General features: G+C 34.6%; 1 protein-coding gene across 9 annotated transcripts in view; it reads left to right on the plus strand.

Moving 5' to 3' along the window:
* Positions 1-15,050, plus strand: part of RPGRIP1L (RPGRIP1 like) — an 82,357-nt gene extending 67,307 nt beyond the window's left edge. For all 9 annotated transcript variants that reach the window (XM_075510596.1, XM_075510601.1, XM_075510598.1 and 6 more), the window contains 3 exons: positions 1,821-1,905; positions 8,678-8,811; positions 12,852-15,050. In XM_075510596.1, the coding sequence (XP_075366711.1) occupies positions 1,821-1,905; positions 8,678-8,811; positions 12,852-12,955 (323 nt within the window). In that variant the 3' untranslated portion in view covers positions 12,956-15,050. The remainder of the gene's footprint in view (positions 1-1,820; positions 1,906-8,677; positions 8,812-12,851) is intronic.
* Positions 15,051-19,419: the final 4,369 nt, after the last annotated feature.

Raw genomic sequence — 19,419 nt, forward strand, 5'->3', positions numbered from 1 at the left:
TGCTGAATGTTTTACTTGCTAGTCTGAATTTTTCCATTGAGTGAAATGAATTCGAAGTCTTTAGGTTTGTAAATAATTTCCATTTAAAACTGTTTTAGATACAGAATTAGTAAACTTAGGAAATTCCATTTGGGATGCTTATGGGAAAGAGAAGAATCTGTTGATGTGGCAGCTCCTTTGAAGTTCTTTGGCTGTCCATCTGTCTCCCTGCTGCCTCCCCATCACTTCCTGTGGTGGCCCCAGGAGCACTTGGCCATGAGAGTAGCACATGTGGGAAGTCATCCACATGCCCAAAAGAATAGCAGATGGCAGTAACAGCTTCTTTTAACCTGTCTAAGAAAGTAAGAATATTGTGGGTAGAAACTAAGGATGCCAAGATAGAGCACCAATGCTTTGCTTTCTGTTAGTAGAGAAAAAGGTGTTAAATTGCAGATTCCTTTGATTGAATGATTTGGATAGCAATTGTAATGGCTGTTTTCTGAAAGTAACTAATTTCTAATAGTGATTCTGCTAGCCAGGTCAGAGCTGAGGAGCAGCTTCGGAGAAAACTGGAGAACCAGTAGCTCTGGAAGGTGTGCTTCCTAGAAGGACTTTTGTAGAGATATGTCCCTCAATAAATCCCTCTGCAAGGAGTTAATTATGAGCCTTCTTACCTCTCTTTTGTACTCCTGTATTCCAATACTCTCTGCTCCTTGGTAGAATTGGTAATTTCTGTTTATATGGATAAATTTATTTTGGATAGTAGAAGACAGTATGAAATACGTCAAAGATTTCTGTCAGCACACCGGAAAAGGAAACCTTAATGTGATGTGGAGAGTGAAAAAGAGCTTTTTTTGAGTACAGTGGCAGAATAAAGTAGAAGAGAGTGAATATTAAAGACATTGGAATTTAAAGACAGACAAATTTCTAGCTCCTCCTCCTGCCCTCAAAAACAAATGAAAAATGTTCCTAAGAGCTATGTTTGTTTCTCAGAGGGTTATATTCATTCTAGTTCTGTCCCAGCAAAATTTTTTCAGCTGCATTTCTTACTTAAAAAAAAAAAAGGCATTCCTTTAACCCTGTTTTTCAATTTTTGCATCCTGAATTTTTATAATCTTTCACAGTAGTTTACTGATACTTGTAGGCTGATACCATTTGCAAGAAAGCAGCTACTTTCTTAATATAAGATGCCCAAAAACTTCTGAAAGAATTTCCTAAAAACCTGTTTCTCATTCTTTTATTGTTTTTTCCAAACCAAGGCTATTTTTCACTGTGGGTCATATTAATGGTACAAAAATTAAAAGCTGGTCCTTGTGTTTGTATTTTAAATTACAATAATAAAAGGCTTTCAGAGCACTCACACACACTCCCCAGGCTGTGGATTTTCTCCAGTCCATTGGTCTAGATGCTTCTCTTATTGAAATATTGTGGCAGGAAAGGAGGATTAAATTACTGAGGCTGTCAAAAAGGACAAGCACTCTGCCATACATTATCATTATCACTAGCTTCCTCAGTGGAAGAAAATGCAGTAAATCACTTCAAATACAAAGCAATAAAGACCACTGGCTTTTAAAATCATGACTGCTATTGCCATTAACAGAAAATGACAGCTATGTGGCATGCTTAGATGCTGCTTGTATCTTTTTTGACAGTGTGCACATAAACCTGCCAGTGACATACCATTAGATCACATGACCTTTCAATTTTGATTCTAATATTGTTGCTTTTCCTTAGGAAAGACAAGGGAAAAAATGTTTATTTTCCTTTGTTCTTCATACTCTTTCTTCTAAAAGATGAAAACAATTGATAAGTAATTATATTAATTCTGATTTGCTTTGCAGTGATACATGTGGATAAGGCAAATAATCATGCAAGAAGAGAGTATCTCAAGTCTATGCTTCTAAAGCCAGATCTACATACTGACAGGTACATATTAGTGCCAAAAAACTCTATAAAAGGTCTTTGTAAATAATGCTTATGGTTTGCCTTGTTGTTTGACTTTATTGAGGAGGTATCCCTGAGTAGTTAATACATGACTAACTAACTAGAGAAAATTTTGTTTCAGCTAGGAATGATACCTATATTCTGATGTGGTGATTGATCTCCATTTCTTCCCTGAGTAGATTCATGTAGTATGGAATATTGGAACCTCTCTTAATGTTGTTTTAGTGCTGTGTTTTGGTTTTGTTTTTTTTTTAAACCTCGTTTTGCAAAAGAGAGATTCTATCAATAATTCATTTGAAAAGCACGTATCTACCTGATGGTAGAGTTTGTTGCTTTCTGAATTCAGAGTACTAAAAGGAATGTAACAGCTTCAGAAAGTGTTCCTTGGCCCTACAATTTCCAAAAACATGCATAGATAGATAGATAGATGTAGCAGGTAGCTATTATATGTATACATATGAGAAAGAGTATGAATTAGTCTTGTCTGAACTCATAATAATAAGTTTGTTCTTACACAAATTTTTTGAGCTAGCATGCGCATTACTTTGAGAGAATGAATGACATACTTTGATTCTGTTTCCTCTTGAAAGTCAATCTTCATTAAAATGGAACAATTATTAATTTAAAGAGTCATTTAATTTGCAGAAGAGTAGAATACTGCTGATTGTATTTGAAGTGTAGGAGTTACTTGTACATCTTTTAAATACATATTTATGTACAAATCACAGATTCCCTCTGCAGTAAGAGAGTGATCTCTCTTCATTCTATTTCCCTTCTAAAGCTGAGTTTCATGTCTTGGCCAGAAAACAGGTTTTACTGGAATGGAGCAGGGAACACCATGAAATGATTACTTGTTGGGATCGAAATATCATACCAAAACATTCTTAGGTTTGGAGATTAAAAAAAAAAAAAAGTCTTCACTTAATAAGCAAGCAGAAGACTTACTTTACCATATAGATTAGGAAAGTGGATAACATGTTCTACTAAGAATTTAACAATACTGAGGACAAAATATTCTTTTTTTCCTGAGGGATAATTCAGCAAAGGAAAATAGCTAGTCTGTAGGCTTCAGTTTCACCTCTAAATACTTAAATAACTATACAAAATATTTAACAAACCTAAGGTTAAAATAAGGTAAAATAACAGCAGCGAGCTTTTTCCCAGAACAGAAGCATTCATCTTTTACGTGTGCCATCATGGTACTGACCTCTGTGTTATTAGGTAGGTCGCTTTCTGCATTTATCAGTGTGCCTAGCTTGGTCTGTGGTGAAATTTCAATTCTGTCTTGACTAAATAGCAAGGCAGGAAGTTCATCAGTAGTCCAATTCCCCACTTTAGCCTAGCAAGAGGACCACCAAGAAAGAAAATTTATGGAAAGATTCTGCCTATACACCAACTCTATGCATTTTAAACCTGGCCTAGTTATATCTTCAACACATGTTTTCTATCACAAGCCTTACAAACTAATATCAGAGATTTTTCAGCTGAAACAGGAACTGAACTAAACTAATGCTTTAAAGCTTAGGAAACCAAATTATCAGAATATAAATATCATTGAAAATTGCCTGCACATGGTTGGTTTAGCCTGACACTTTATTGCTGTTTGTGCTATGCTAGATTATAGGAGCATAGATAGTGTTTTATGTATATTAAGTGAGGTCTATTAAGTGAGAGTGGCAAAGGTGTATTAAGCTTTCAGGTGAACTTTCTCCCTGTCACAATTAATGTTGTTAGAAATGATACTCATAATGATTAAGCCCACATTAGAACATAAATAAATAGATACATCACATGCTATTTTTGTCTTCCAAAAGGAGAGTCACTTTAATGAATGTCCCTTGAAAAAGATAAATATTCTCAGGTGTTAAAAGAGATATTAATATAATACATAAAATTACCGCTAAGCCAAAGTTGCAACTATAGGCTAATACTATAGTTGAAACAGGAGCCAACTTGGCCCTAAAAATAATGAATTTCACAGCTTTATACCCTTTTAGTTTATACTTACAAATAAAAAAATGTAGATTGACATGGCATTTATATGGAAAACTGTTTATTTGTTGGGAGTGGGGTTTACTGTTCATTAAAAGGTAAGATTTCAAAACAAAGTTGATTTTTCTTTTCTTTTAATTTCATTTCTTGATATGGAATCATTGTAAGTGTTTATTAGAAATGTTGATTTTGGTTCCACATTTGAATAAATGGCTTTAGTGGCAGAAAATGCAAGAATATTCAGTATTCAAGAAAATCAAGAAAATATGCTTCTAAATAGAATGATATAAAATCTAAAATGTATGAGCACGAGGTAGTAAGGAGACTAGGAAGACTGTTTGAAATCCTATTTAGGTTAGTAATTGTTGCATACCACAAAGATGGTTCTTCTCTTTTGACAAGCATTTTTGTCTTTATCTATATTTTCAGACAGACAATGTCTCTATCATTATTATGAAAATTTTGTCAAAATACTTGCTTTTTCTTATAGCTGTATTGTGTGACATGGGTAGCCTTTTTGTTTTGTTTCTTTTTCTGTATAACAGGGATTCAAATTACATTTTTTATTTATGTTAGGAAGCTATACTTACTAATATTTGTAAAACTTTGAAAAAAGAAAAAAAGGATGCAAAATTATTATTTTATTTTATCATCTGAACCCAATAGTTATTTACTTACATGTTCAAGTCTTTAAACTGGTTAATAACAGGAGGCATTTCTGGCAGTCCATTTAACTTACTGTAACTGTGTCATAGTTATCTTTTATTCTTCAACCTGTTTGTATTCCACTGTTGCCTTTCAGCATTTTAAGAGTGTAGAAATTTGGGTCATGTAGAGAAACTTAGCTGATTCCTCATGCCAGATTGTACTTGCAGTGCTTGCAGACCTGGCGATAGAGTATATGCTCTTCTGACAAGTGTCAAAAGAGACATATGTGAAGAATGGAGGAATCCATTCTTCTAACAGTCACCCTGCTGTGATAACAAGAGTGAACAGGTTTATGCAAGAGGTTTCCAGGCTGATCCTGACAGGTGCATCATTTCTTGGTAGGAAATGATTGTTACTCCAAGAAACTGACTATGTGAAGTCACTGTTCTCCAAAGTAGGAAAATCTATGCATCCATGTTAGAGGAGTATAGAGCATGTGTACCGTGTTAGCTTCACATCAATATACTGTATTAACACACAAGGTGTTCTCCTTGCTGCTTAAAAATGACTGATCTCTGGAATAAAGAATTAGAATCAAATTTGCCTACGTGACAGCTTTGTCCAGGCACTCTAAATTCCCTGCTGGTTATAATACCTGTAAGTGTTATCATAACAACAACAAGAAATATTTTTTCCAGGTTTTTCTGCTTCATTGTGAAGCACATTATAAGCTTAAGGCAATTATTATTTTTTACTTTTCTTTTGACCCTTTATTAGCAGACAAGTTTCATTTAGTTCTCTAGTCTTTCTTGCAGTGGTTAGCAAATATCTTCCCACACAGTACTTTTAACAGGATGTCAAGATTTCTTCTTATTCTGTCAGTAGGCATGGGATTCCCACAAGGAAGTGAGTACTGATACCTGGTGTTACAGAAATGAAATGTGGAAATGAGCTAGAGAGAAAGTCTAGGATCCTAGAGAGACATATAGGAGAGGAATGCTATACATAGCCTTATTTATGTAAGAAATCCTAGTATAATTTGATATTCCAACTTCCATCAAAGTTTCTTACATAAGTTGAGGCACTATTAAGGTAAGATGGAACACTAGCTGCACATTTGTGCATACTGTGCTGAAGCAGAGTGAGGAGTCTGTTCATGTGCGGTATGCTCCAAGGCAATGTAAACTGTCTTTTTAGCCAGTTCAACCTGAAAACAAAACTCTTGCAATTTTTGGTAAATGAAGAAAGCAAGTTAAAGCATACTGAATATCATATTTAAATATTTTCTAAACTTAAAGCATTTGTAATATTTTTAAAAAGTACAAAAGTCAAAGTGATTGTGGTACCATTCTTGCAGTCTACTAGTTGGAGTATTCCCATGGGATCCAGACTTCAAATCTCCTCCTTCCTGACTAGCAGCAAAGACTTAATCCAATAGCACGATCTTTTAGGCATATTGGAACTATAAGGTGTTAGAGGTGCAGTTCTTTTGATCTGTTTTGTTGAAGCTTGCTCTATTCATGTAAAATACTTGAATATGATCTGAACCAGAAAGGGGACCAGTCTGAACGACTCTCGACTTTGCCTATAAAGGTACTGTCCCAAATGTTACTAGGCCTGCTTTTAGTTTATGCTTTAGTGAAAATTTTAGTAGTAGTTGGTACTCTTAAGTGATAAAACTAATCCAGCACTAATCTTCTCCTATCACTGTCTTAACTGCTAAGCTGGTTTCTCCAATTGATTTCATTTAACATTGACACTGAATCGTAACAAAACAGATCTGTTCCCAATACCCAACAGTTTTATCATTTATTCTTAGAATTTTTAATTTGTTTTTATTTTATTTAATATTTATCTAACATATCTAAGTATTTCTTTCTTTTTGATTGAGCTTGGGCAGTTTTGCTGCTGCTTAGCTCTGTGCCAAAATCTTAAGTTAGATCCATTATACTCAATCAAGCCACCTGCTGTTGGAAATAGCTGTGATATTTTTCCTTTTTTGCCTCCAGAATTTTTTTTAAAGACACATTTTCAATAGGTGTCTCGTTTTAGTGACAAACAAATATTGATGTATATGTTTTCTGTAATATTTGTTAGTAAGAGCCAAGCACAAAAATAAACTACTATAAAAGCATATTGTAGTTCTTGTTATGTTTAAAGTCTTTTAGGAAGATTTGATTATATTTTGTCTAAGATATCCTTTCCTGTAGACTTGGATTTTATGCAACTTGATTGTTACTCATTTGGAAGTATACTTATTGTCACATTTTTAGGCTGTAAAGCTTACAAGCATTCACAGTTTAAACAACATTGCTAAGACATACCAAAAAAGTAGTTAGCTCTGAATTCCTGTCATTTTGTCAGTCTCGGTGTTTTTGGCCCCAACACAAGCCACTAACTGAAGTCAGCTCCACCACAGTACTGGAATTATGTCTTTAAAAGAAAAGCCATACTTGAATGCAATGAGTGTAATTTAGGTTCACAGAAGAAATGCAAATATTTTGTATAGTTGTTGGGCTTAGATGTTTGGGAAGGACAAATGGGCTGTGTTCAGACAGCACGGTAAACACTCAAAGGCCTTTGTGACCAGGCTGTACTCACAAGTAGTTTTTTATGTGTAAAATGGGAACAGAATAATGAAGATAAAATATGAGATGTATTCGTCAGAGGGAACAAGTGCAGGACAAATTGCTGTGTAAGGTCCAACTTTAAATAATGAATGCACAAGACAACATTAGAAAGATACTATTTTGAGAGAACTGCCTTTAGGTTCCTGTTATTCTTGTGGAATGAGTTCTTGGCTAGAATATGCTCTCCAAGTGTCTAAATGAAGTGTGAAAATTCTGAGTAACTTTCAGCTAAACATTTTACACTTGGTGTTTAGAAATACTTGTTTCATTGAATATGGATAGTATTTCTGATATCAGGAAAACGTTTGATATGGTTCATCTTTCTCAATTATTTATCTTGTCTCCCACACCACTCAATGTAAAGCCAAGAAAATGCATGGCTTAAAATTTACTAAGGCTAGATCTAAATTATCAAATGGTGCAGACCAGAGAATCTCTAGCAAAGCAGTTGTTGCGAATGATCTGATATTCACTGTACATATGTTTTAGGATTATTTTGAGAATTCAGAATACTAGTTTATCCTACTGACTGGATGTCTATTGCAGTGGAGTGCATTAGGGGTAGGTACTCCTGGAGCACATCTTCAGTTTAGTTTAGTCCAGTCCAAAAGGAATCCAATTAACATGTTCCAAGACTACTGTGCAAATAAAGCACCATAACTGGGGACAACTGAGAAGTTTTACTTCATAAGCATGCTCCACATCAAAGCTGAAATAATCATACAGGTTCATCTTATGTGGCCTGACTGAATTAAGGTAGTTGAACTTTTTTGACAAGTTTATGGTATTAAAAGGTTTTAACGAACAAAACTTTATTAAATTTAATCTAAACCTTCCATTATTGCTTATGAATTTGTTTTTATTTCTTCATATCAAATAATTTGGAGTAAAAATAAAAAAAAATTAAAACAAACAAACAAAAAACCCACCAAAAAAACCCCTAACTATATTTTTAGATATTTTATATAAATTAGTTTTGCTATAAAAGCTTCAAAGTACATAGATACAATCTTGATTTTTACCTATGGGGGGTAAACATAAAGAAATTAAGTGACTTGAACAGTTGATTCATCAGCTGAGCTAAACAAACTTACAAGTTTCAAATGTGAAAAAGTCTTTAATCCTTAGATTGTTCTGCCTGTCACTGCCATGTGAACAAGAATTGTGCCACAGGGTGGTGGGGAGGGGGGAGAAAAAGGAAATAATTCTATAAGCCTGCAGATCTGTGGTTACAACCTCTCTGTCCTTCTAGTACTGCTAAATAATGCTAAAGAAGGAGGGAAGATTTAAAAGAAAGGGTCTCAGACTATTCTTGTCATGGAAAATGTTGAATATAATTGATAAAGAATTCTGGTTTATGCTTAACTGGTAAAATAGTGTGGGGTTTGCCTTTTTTTCTGGTTTTTGAGTTAATTTTCAACTATTTTTGAAGCTAAAATATCTTTGTTTTTTGTTTTGTTTTTCTTTTGTTTTGTTATGCTTAGCCTACGATTTACAGTGGTCAGTGATCCCCCAGAAGATGAACAGGATCTTGAATGTGAAGATATTGGTTTCACTTATGTCAGTTTGAGAGAGATACTCCGGAAGCAAAGAGATATCATTGAGCAAGATATTGATGGTAAGTTTTAGAGATTACTTTCTTGTAACCTTTTGTAACCTAAAAATTATTTGTTGAATTTCTGCTTTTCTCTGCAAGCTTTATAGTGCAAGTAATCGTTTGACATTGTTTCAATAAGAAATTCTTTAATATTAACTAATGGCTTCCACATTTGTTTGCAAAAGTCTGCAGAAACTCTGTACTCTTGTTTATTCCTTAAAATCTAGGGTTGTTTTTTTTTTTTAAAAAAAAAAAAAAAGGCATTCCCAGCTCATAGTAATTAGTTTATAAGAACTTTCAGGACATACCCACTTACTATACTTCTCTATTTTGTACAACACGTTTCATGCTAGTAAGACTATAAATATATATTTTGTTGTTAAAATTTATGTCAGTAATTCTGTACTGCTAAGGCCGGTATCTTATTTGAAATTATGTTATAACCCCCAGAGTACCTCAAGCTTGTGTCCTTGTCGTGGTTTAACCCCAGCCAGCAACTAAGCCCCACACAGCCACTCGCTTACTCCCCCCCAGTGGGATGGGGGAGAGAATCAGAAGAGTGAAAGTGAGAAAACTCATGGGTTGAGACAAAGATAGTTTAATAGGGAAAGCAAAAGCTGCGCACGCAAGCCAAGCAAAACAAGGAATTCATTCACTCCTTCCCATAGGCAGGCAGGTGTTCAGCCATCTCCAGGAAAGCAGGGCTCCATCACTCGTGACAGTTACTTGGGAAGACAAATGCCATCACTCTGAATGTCCCCTCCTTCCTTCCTTCTTCCCCCAGCTTTCTATGCTGAGCGTGATGCCATATGCTCTGGAATAGCCCTTTGGGCAGTTGGGGTCAGCTGTCCCAGCTGTGGCCCCTCCCAGCTTCTTGTGCACTCCCAGCCCACTCGCTGGTGGGGTGGGGTGAGGAGCAGAAAAGGCCTTGACTGTGTGAGCACTGCTCAGCAGGAACTAAAACATCCCTGTGTTATCAACAGTGTTTTCAGCACAAATCCAAAACCTAGCCCCATACTGGCTACTATGAACAAAATTAATTCTATCCCAGCCAAAACCAGCACAGTCCATATGAAGCCTGTATCTAAAACAATATGAAATACTGGTGGCTTTGGTTAGGTATCAGTTTAGAGTAAGCATCCTTCTGTAACACTGTGACTGAACTTTCACTGTGACTCATTATAGCAAGGTGAGGTGAGTAGGAGGTGTGGAATCTTCCATTTCCTGGGGTCTTATGATGGTATTTTTATAACGCAGATAAGAAGACTCGAAGGCTACTCGGTCTTTTCATAGACAGTGAAGGAAAATACTTTCCTTGGTTAGACTTTCCTGTTTCCCAAGGTAGCAGGGACATGGTTATCAATGGTGCATTTTTCTTCTTACTTGTTCCTCTCCATCCTCTTTCCCCATTGTGGTAAAGTTCAGCGAAGAAGCTGAGAGTATCCGTTATAAAACAGTTACTCTCCTATAACAGTAAGTGAACCAGCTTGATTACTAGATGCAGTGCACTCGTGTTCACAAGGTACTTTTTGCAATAGCAAGAATTCTAGTTAGCCCTAGTAGAATGCCAAGCTAATGTGACTTTGCTGCTTCCACTGCTGTGTCTAATTACCATACCTTGAGTGATGGGGAGCTGAGTAGTGAGGGAAAGAAATAGGCTTTCTTATCCATTTCCATTATCATGCGTGATTTGCATCCATGCTGTAGCTAAAATACTCAAAGTATGCATCAAAGTTCCAGGAACACGATAAGGAAAGTTCTAAGAAGAATCAAATTTTCATACCCTGGAAAAATAATATACAGATTTGATGCACTTCTTACTGTAGCTGAACCACTTAATCTTTCTCCACCAGTAGTTTGTCTCCAAGTACTTGTACGAAAGCACATCTCCTCCAAAAAGGTATTTCATAGTCTTTCACTGGAAAATTGTTTTTGTTCTGGATTTGATGGCCATAATTCCCATTTTGTCATAATTCCCATTTGGTAAGATTGATTAGTGATATAAATATAATTTTGTACCCTTCAAGGTCACCTTTCACAAAACTCTTAAAACTCCTAATCATCATCTGAGATAATAATTATGACAGGAAGGCCTGTTTTTTGTTACTAGTTGTTGTTCTGTCAGAAAGTAATTGTTACTATGTAATGACAACTACTTCAATATTGTGAGGAGCATTTCTTCCCTGAATCATTAGACATTTGAACTAATTTTTACTATATGTACATTATATGTATGGAAGTGATATTAATAGATAGAAATACTTTTATTCTTATTCTTATCCACACTTCTCCCCTTCCCTGCAGATGCTGTACAGTTTAGATTTTTTTTATTGCATCCATAACCATATCTTCTGAAAATTTAGAACTTTCAGAGAATTGAAATGAATTTTACATTAATATATGTCAGATCATGGCAAAAGTAGACTATATCAGTATATTTTCTTGGACGAAGTCATTGTAAAAGGATCTGTTCTTAAGATCTGGACACAGGCTTCAATTAAATGTAATGGCACAATACATAGAACTCCTAAATAATATTGTACACGTTCTCTGAGGTGGATATTGGTTTGAGGGAAAAACAATAAGCCTGGACACAGGGAAATTCATAGGACACTACCACATGAAGATCTAATCATTCTTAAGTTAGATACCATAAACTTCCTTCATTCTTTTTGAGGACTACAAGCATATATCTCTTGTTCCTTTCATTGCTGACTGTGTGACAGTGGCCTACGTGAAATTTGAAGCACTTAAGTGAATGGCTAAGCAAGAGGCTGGATGAAAAAGAGTATAGACAAGACATATAACAGTATGTCTCAGAGATAATATGACAATATTAAAACTGAGAAAATACAATTAATGTTTATCTTCTGATATCATTAATTACAGTTATCCTAGCATTCTTATAAGTACAAAGAATAATGTCCCCTGAAGTCTGCTCTTTAAATTGGCAGTTCACTGAGTGATTTGTCCAAGGATATACAAAATGGTTTGGATCTCTGAGAATAGCATCCAATCTGTCCTATAGTAGCTCTTTCAACAAAGTAAATGATGGAAGGTTTATCCCATGTTTTTCCTTCTCCAAACCTTTTCTGAGCTGTTCCAGCAGCCTAGAAGTTGTAGCATGCAGTATCATTGCATGTCCCAGAGTACTTATCCCAGTTTATTTAGTAAATACGTAACCTTGCCATTTGTCTGCTGCATAATTTGCTTTGAAAAGATGTGCTGTCAAGATTATTTGTTTTTATTCAAATTCCTTCTAGTGTCATGTTAGGCAGCCTCACTGCTTTTTATGCAGGACTGGGAAAGAGCCTCATTTTTGACTGTTAGCAGCATGTTTTTAATCACCGCAGCAGAGATTGTGGCCCTCTGGGCTTACTTAGATATTGTAAAAAACTGCAATTTTAAATCATGTTGGCTAATTTCTGTAAAATAGAAATTTTAAATACTACTTTAACATACCCACATACACAAAGATAAAGGTAGTTAAATAGTTTAGTCTAGGGGAAATACCATCTTTGTCTATGCTATTTTACAACACATAGAAGCCTGGAATTAAAATAATTTTGCATTGCACCAACTGGAAAAAACAATTTACTATTTAAATACTAATAACTGTCTAGGCTGATTTGGACTGGTCATACACGCAGTGTAGAAAATGCGTTAATTGGTATATTTTTTACTTAAAACTATTTATGAGTATGCATATATGTCTTTAATAGAGTTTGGAACATCTATATTTACATATTGTGAAAAATACTTGATTTATATAGGCAATTATCATACAGGTAATTTTCTTTATTTCAAAGTTAATTCCAACACTAATACTTTTATTGATGTACATTCTAGTTCTTAGAGTGCTCAGTTTCTAGAAGGCTGAATGCCTGAACTGGAAGATTTCTTTTTTTTTTTTTTTTTTTTTTTTTTCCCCCCTCCTTCTCCTCTTTTTAAGCATATGCTAGGTGCCTTTTAATCTGTCCAAATGCTAAGGAAAATTATCAGAACAAAAGCTAAACCTTAAATGAAATTGCTAATGGTGTTTTCTGATGTTTCCTTTCTAGTTTTCGATTCACAAGATGATAGTGCAGTAATTGGAAAGCTCAAAGTAACAGTGGAAGCCCTCCACGCGTTGCGTTCAGTCTATGAGGAATGCAGAGATGACTAGGAGGCATGAAAGGGAAGTTTGCCTACAGAAGTTCCTTCTCCCAGTGTAAATACATGCTTGATAGTGCTTCAAAGATGAGATCTTTGTAATTCTTACAGTATATTTAATGTATAATTTATATGAAAAGGACGCTTGATTTGTAGTTGTAAAGTTTTGTATACTTTTCAGTCTGTTTGTTTTTATATTTCCCCCCTAAGGCTAAGAATCTCTCCACAATGGACAACGTCTTGTAAATAATTAATACCTACATGATTGAATGATGTGCTTTATTTGCATTTTCAAGATTTTCTCCTACATAAAACAGTAATAAAAATTCAAGTCAAATTTTTAATTTTTAATAAAAAACCCATAAGCCTTGGAAACTGATTAAAAATACTTTTATGTTATCCCTAATCACCCCACTAAATGGAATGCCTGTGATTAGCCTCATTAAGAATTTTATACTGTGAAGATTTTATTAAAAGCAATATATGAAAATTACTTGGATTAATGTGTTAATCTGCCTCTTTAAAATGCTAATATCCATTTTATGCACATTAAATCTCAGTATGTGTTTTCTTTGATGCATGCAGTTCCTATCAATTAAATATAAAAAATGAGGGTAGTTGCAGGACTTATTAAATTACTGCAACCTTTTTTAAAATAACTTTTACCCTTCTACTAACATTATAATCAGCTGTTTATGATTATCATGATTTGAAGTAGGGGGAGGTCAGGCACAATCATTTTTCTGTACAGTAGAAGATTTACTTTCAGCCAACATCTGTCAAAGCAGAAAAAGAAGCCATACAGTATCAGATTTTGCTTCACCTGGTTTGAGCTGTAGGGGCAGGCAACTGTGTTTTCCTTTGTTTTTTGTCACTTTTAGAACTTACATCAAACATATTCAGATACAACAATTCATTGTATAACCAGTGTCTCGCTTGGAAAGTTAATTTTCCAGCTTTTAACCAATCGCAGTGGAGTTAATTGATATTTTTAATGCAGCTGTGAATCAATGCTGCAAACGGATTGTCTCTCGAGAACGAGGATATAATACATTTCATTTTTTAATTTACTTTTTTATTTGTCACTTTCTTCAAAGGATTTTATAGGCCGTGGATTTCCACTGTTTGCAAACAGGCTATGTTTCTTCATAAGCATATGTAAAGTATTCGGAGAGATAAGTAATTTATTAAAATCTACCTAATTTGCCGTGATATATTAAATCTCTGCTTCAGTGATCACAGACCATTTCATTTAGAGAATTAGGCATTCCCTCTTTGTGTGATTAAAGCTCTGGAAAATGAGTTCTTTGCTCCTATTTGTGAACATTCAAAGCCTGCTAATGGCAAGAAGATGGAATAGATTATGAGACAATTCATTACAGTTCAACAGAAAAAAAAAAAAACCCCACAGCTATAATGCAGAAATGCAACTATGAATATCTGCATATAGTTTGAACCATCTGTGCTCTAATGGCTTCAATAATGGCTCTTCGTCTTCAGTAGGCTTTGAAATGACATCCATACAATATTAATTTGTTGATGTACATTATGAGGCCAATGGAATGAATATATTCTGACCACAGAAATCTCTGAATTCCAACATGAACCGATGGTTGACTCCATTTTAGGACCTACCATCTTCAGTAGTACTTCTCATCCAGACTTTGCCAATCCTCGCAGCATTTCATTCCTCTGGAACGTTTAGGAGGCCACAGACAGCTGCATTCCTAAACCCCTCCATTCTTCAGTTAATGGCCATATGTTTGTTGTGATTTGGGCTGGCACTTAGTTCATCATTTTGGCCACTATTTCTAGCTTTTTTTGGCTCTGTGCATCTATATTGTCAATAAGACTGTTATTATACGTTACAATAATTTGAAACAGCTAGATTCAACATTGAGATTAACTGAGTGGCTTTTTAGAAATTTAGTTGTGGTATTCTGTCAGGAGGTTCTTATTATTCTTCTAATACTTTGCAAACCAAACTAAATATCCTGCACATAAACAAAGAAGCAAACTGTATTGAGTTTTCATGTGTGACTGTTTACTGACTTGCAGGAGAACTATGTAACTGGTGCCTGTTTCCTTCTGAAATAAACCATGTGGTAAAATTAGAAAATCAGTGATGTTCATCTCACTTAAACATTTACAGTAACACCCTTAGCACTTCTGAATCTTCGCCATCTGAAGTTGAAAACTTAGAAACCAAGTGTTCATATATTCATTAAACACAGACCTCTTCGGTAAGTAACTGCAAAATTTTCCAGTTGACATTTGGTTACATTGTGTTAACTGTTCTCAGTGACTCCAACATTAACATGTATAATTTGCCTCAGGTTCCTAAACATGTTTCTTTGTAAGGCTCACTGTTACTCAGTTTTGGATTTAAAAAAAATAATCTTGATTTCTATTCATATTTATTACTAAGACAGATATAATATTCAGTGAGGATTTTTCCAACAGATGGATTGTATTATCTTATGCAACATAAACATATGAACATACTAGAAAGTTTTGTTCTTGCATTAAGTAGTCTGTATTTCCAACATGCTCTTAAATTCGAAGTCTAAATGCTGCACTGTGTAGGGAAAGTAGAAAATGTAAACTAGTACTATTTTTGTCCAGATTTTAGCTATGAATAGCTTGCAGAAAACTTACACCTATGTACTCTCTAGCCTAAGGCAAAAAGTATCCTTTTTTTGTGTGCAGTATGTTAGTAAGCACAATCCTTTTTGCATTTTAAAAAAGGAGCCTTATTAATGCTGGGTACTACCATACTTTAAAATGTTACTTAATTAAAATTAATTTCTGTGGAATAGATAAACTTTTTCTGTGGTGTAACTTGGATGCAACCGTGGTCCTGCATAAGATGAATTGGGCGGGATCAGATGATCAGTTTTGTTATTTTATATCTTTTCCCATTAATGGTTACTGCTGACAGCTTTGTAATGATATCTTCTTATGTGATATAATAGCTGCTATTGTCCAGGTGTCCCAGGTATGTTTATCAAGATGGAAACTTAAGTTTAGCTCAAAATAGCTTTTTTTTTTTTTTTAAATGTTGCTTTTAACCTGTTATATAACCTTAACCTAGGAATGGAAGTTATAAGAGCAAATACATCATGAACCAAGGTAACATCTATGTGAACTCAATCAATTTTGCTGTACAGTAAGTCACAGTTTATCTCATTATATGCTTATAAGAGTAGATATAACATGACAGAAAATTATAATAACTTGCCTCACAAACTTCTACAACTGAAGATCAGTATTTAAGTTAATAGTAATATTGGTTTAAAATGCTTTTTATTATTTCAAGGCATAGTGAAACATTATCATAACTCAAGAAGTCACCAAAGATATCAAAACTAAATATTAGCTGTTAAATTTCATTTTCTATTAGAACTGAGAAATAAATTCAAATACAGACTTGAAATTGTGCAGCAAACTTTATTGCATGTTTCAGAGCCAGAGAAATATTTTATGTTGCAGTTAGATAGACAGGTCTTTTTGCAGGTGATGATAATGATTTATCCATCAGTTTTTCGAGATATTCCACAAGAGAATAAATATTTTTTATAAGACTTCCTTAACATTACTGTTTATGATATAGGTCTTAGTAATTGGACTAGATCCCAGTCCTGCAACTAAGACTGAATTGAATGCATTATGTTGCCTGTATGAAATTAATTGCAGAACATAAGTTCAAGTTGATACCTTTGTATGCATGTGATAAAAATTTGCTTTTGGCACAATATGCCACAGGTGTACTGCTCTGTGCTTTTCATTAGTTCCTTTTTGGTATTGCTGACAAATTTTAATTCTCTTTGCATCTTTTAAAATGGGATGAGGTAACTTTTGACTTGATTTCATCAGAATAATTTCTCAAGGGAAGAATTTGACCTATGTTTTTTTCTGATTATAGTATAATCTTAGCACTCACAGAACATGACCTTGACAGTCACATATAACATAGAGACTTCGGTCTTAATTTGTAAGCACCAAACTCCTCCTAAATCTTGCATCTGTGGGATTTAGAGGTATTTAAAAGCTTTTCTTATTTCTAAGGTCCTTGCTGAATCATACTTCAAGCTCTCAACACTTCATGGGATCAAGGTCTAACTCAGTCCTAGCAAAGTTTCATTTCAAACGAAAGCTGCTTGTAAATTATCAGATACCAGTTGAGGATATTTTGCCTGAGATTACGAACCTTCAAACAGAAATGCTTATAGGTTCTTAATAGTAGCAGTTCTACCACAATACTATATCAGGATAGGATCATTCAGGTTAGAAGGGACCTCAGGTGGTCTCTAGTCCAACCTGCTGCAGGATTAGCTATAATGTTAGACCACGTTGCTCAGGGCTCTATCCAATCAGGTCTTGAAAACCTCCAAGGATGGAGTCTGCATAAGTTATTTCCCTGAGCAACCTGTTCCAATGCCTGACTGTCCTCATGGTGAAAAAAGGAGATACATTTCTAAACATTACTTCAATCCAAACTGAAGCCCAATCTAGATCTAAGCACGTGAAAACAGCTTTTGCACTTAATACACCATCTAATCACCTAATTTTAATTATTTTTTTTTTAATTCTATGGATGGCATAAGCATGACCTTGTTTGTCATTTGTTTCAGCCATTTAACATTTTGCACAGAAATACAAATAACTAGGCATTTTAGTGTTGACTTTCATGCCTACTGCCTTGTAGTATGCCATCAAATTTCCATCCAGTTTTGTGAAGCAATTGACAAAAACTAGCTATGTTATTGTTAACAATGTTGTTTGCTCAGATAATTTTTCTGTAGATTTCAGTAGTAACATGTTTTCCAATTTACTGTGGTTTATTCCTGGTTTTGTTATATTAGGCTTAGATTATTTTAAGAGTAAGAAAACAAACAGATAAATCAAACAAGACCAGGCTCACATTGAAATTATACTCTTCATGACCTTCATTCATGAATTCTTAACACATTTCAGGTTTACAAAGAAACTGTGTTCCCTGAGCTGTGAGAAACGTGGGTATAAGCCTGGAAGCTCTGTCCACACCCATTCTCTGTATCAAAATATGTCTTACTTCAGTAGTCCAACAACAATAGCTGCAACAGTGCAAGACAGGTCTTGCACATGATCTAGCAATGATTTGTTTAACATTTTTGTGGATTTGGAAAATAATCTATTTTCTATTTAGACAAACTGTCATTCTTGTTGAATGCAAAATTGTTTCCTTATGCATTAAAGCTGCAAGAATGAACTGTCCTTGAAAAACCATTGGAAAATGTGGTCCTTCTACTACCAAAAAAAAAAAAGAAAAAAAAATCAATACAGTGAAGTTTCTTTTGCTTGAAGAACTATCATGCAACCAGTGATTATTCTGATTACCTGCTCATAAGTATAATAGCTACAATAGCTGATAGCCTTTGACTTCAATGATAATGAAAAACTGAAAATGTTTTACCATATGTAGGGCAATTTTCCCAGAGAAATTAAAGAAGGAAACACTAATCAGCATCTGACTCCAAACATACAGTACATGAATAGTAAATAAAACACAGCAAACTTAAGAAGAGAACATACAGAAAATCTTCCTACATTTTGAAAACATTCTTTAGCCTTCTTTTCTCTGTAGTAAGTAGTTATTGTAGTATACCAAAACCAGACCCATTTGGAAATTTTCCAATAGGTTGGCAATGTCAAATAATTTACATCTTAGATGAAAGACACAAAAATGGAACTATTTATAAAGCAGGATCAGTTGTGTATCATCAGTAAATATAATCTGAGCACGAATATATGTGGGGGTTTTTGTAGCCTATCTATATTTAAGTCAAACAAGTTAGTGTAACTTGTAATTTATTTTAAAATGGAATTTACAGTTATCTACTCAAAGTCTTTAGTAACAGAGCTTTTCACAGCAGCTTGTAAGATTAATGAGGGATTACACTTCCACCCACAACATCAGACAAATAGGATAGGGGCCTGTAACATAGCCCCTGTACAGCTCTAAATGGATCCTACAACAGCATACATGTTGTGGAAAGCATTAATTACTGTAGCTTTGCTAAACCTCTCGTCAGTAGCTTCTCTTTTTGAGTTGGCCTGTTTAGGACGAGCACAGAAGTTGACTATTATGAAGTTTGTAGGGTGTGAGACATGCTGTTTTTCCATTTTTATCATTCTCTGGGGGAGAGTCTCCCTACAACAGATAAGTGGAAGGCAGATTTTTCTCCTAAAGGTGAGGTTTGTTTTTAAAATCAACGTATAGAAAGGCTTTGAGAAAAATTGACAAGAACTCCTTAGATGCTATAAATCAAAATACATTTTGTGTTTGACTTGCACTTTAGTAAGTGGGAAGTCCACATCCTGTCAGGCCCATAACCTTAATTCTTGCACTTGGTTGATTGTAAATTTTGATGAACTTTCAGCAGGTTGCAATGGCGACAGAAAAAAAATAGAGTGCAGAAAGATGTAGGGCAAAGA

Source organism: Mycteria americana, chromosome 8 (assembly GCF_035582795.1).
Source record: "Mycteria americana isolate JAX WOST 10 ecotype Jacksonville Zoo and Gardens chromosome 8, USCA_MyAme_1.0, whole genome shotgun sequence".
In the NCBI taxonomy this organism is placed as follows: Eukaryota; Metazoa; Chordata; class Aves; order Ciconiiformes; family Ciconiidae; genus Mycteria; species Mycteria americana.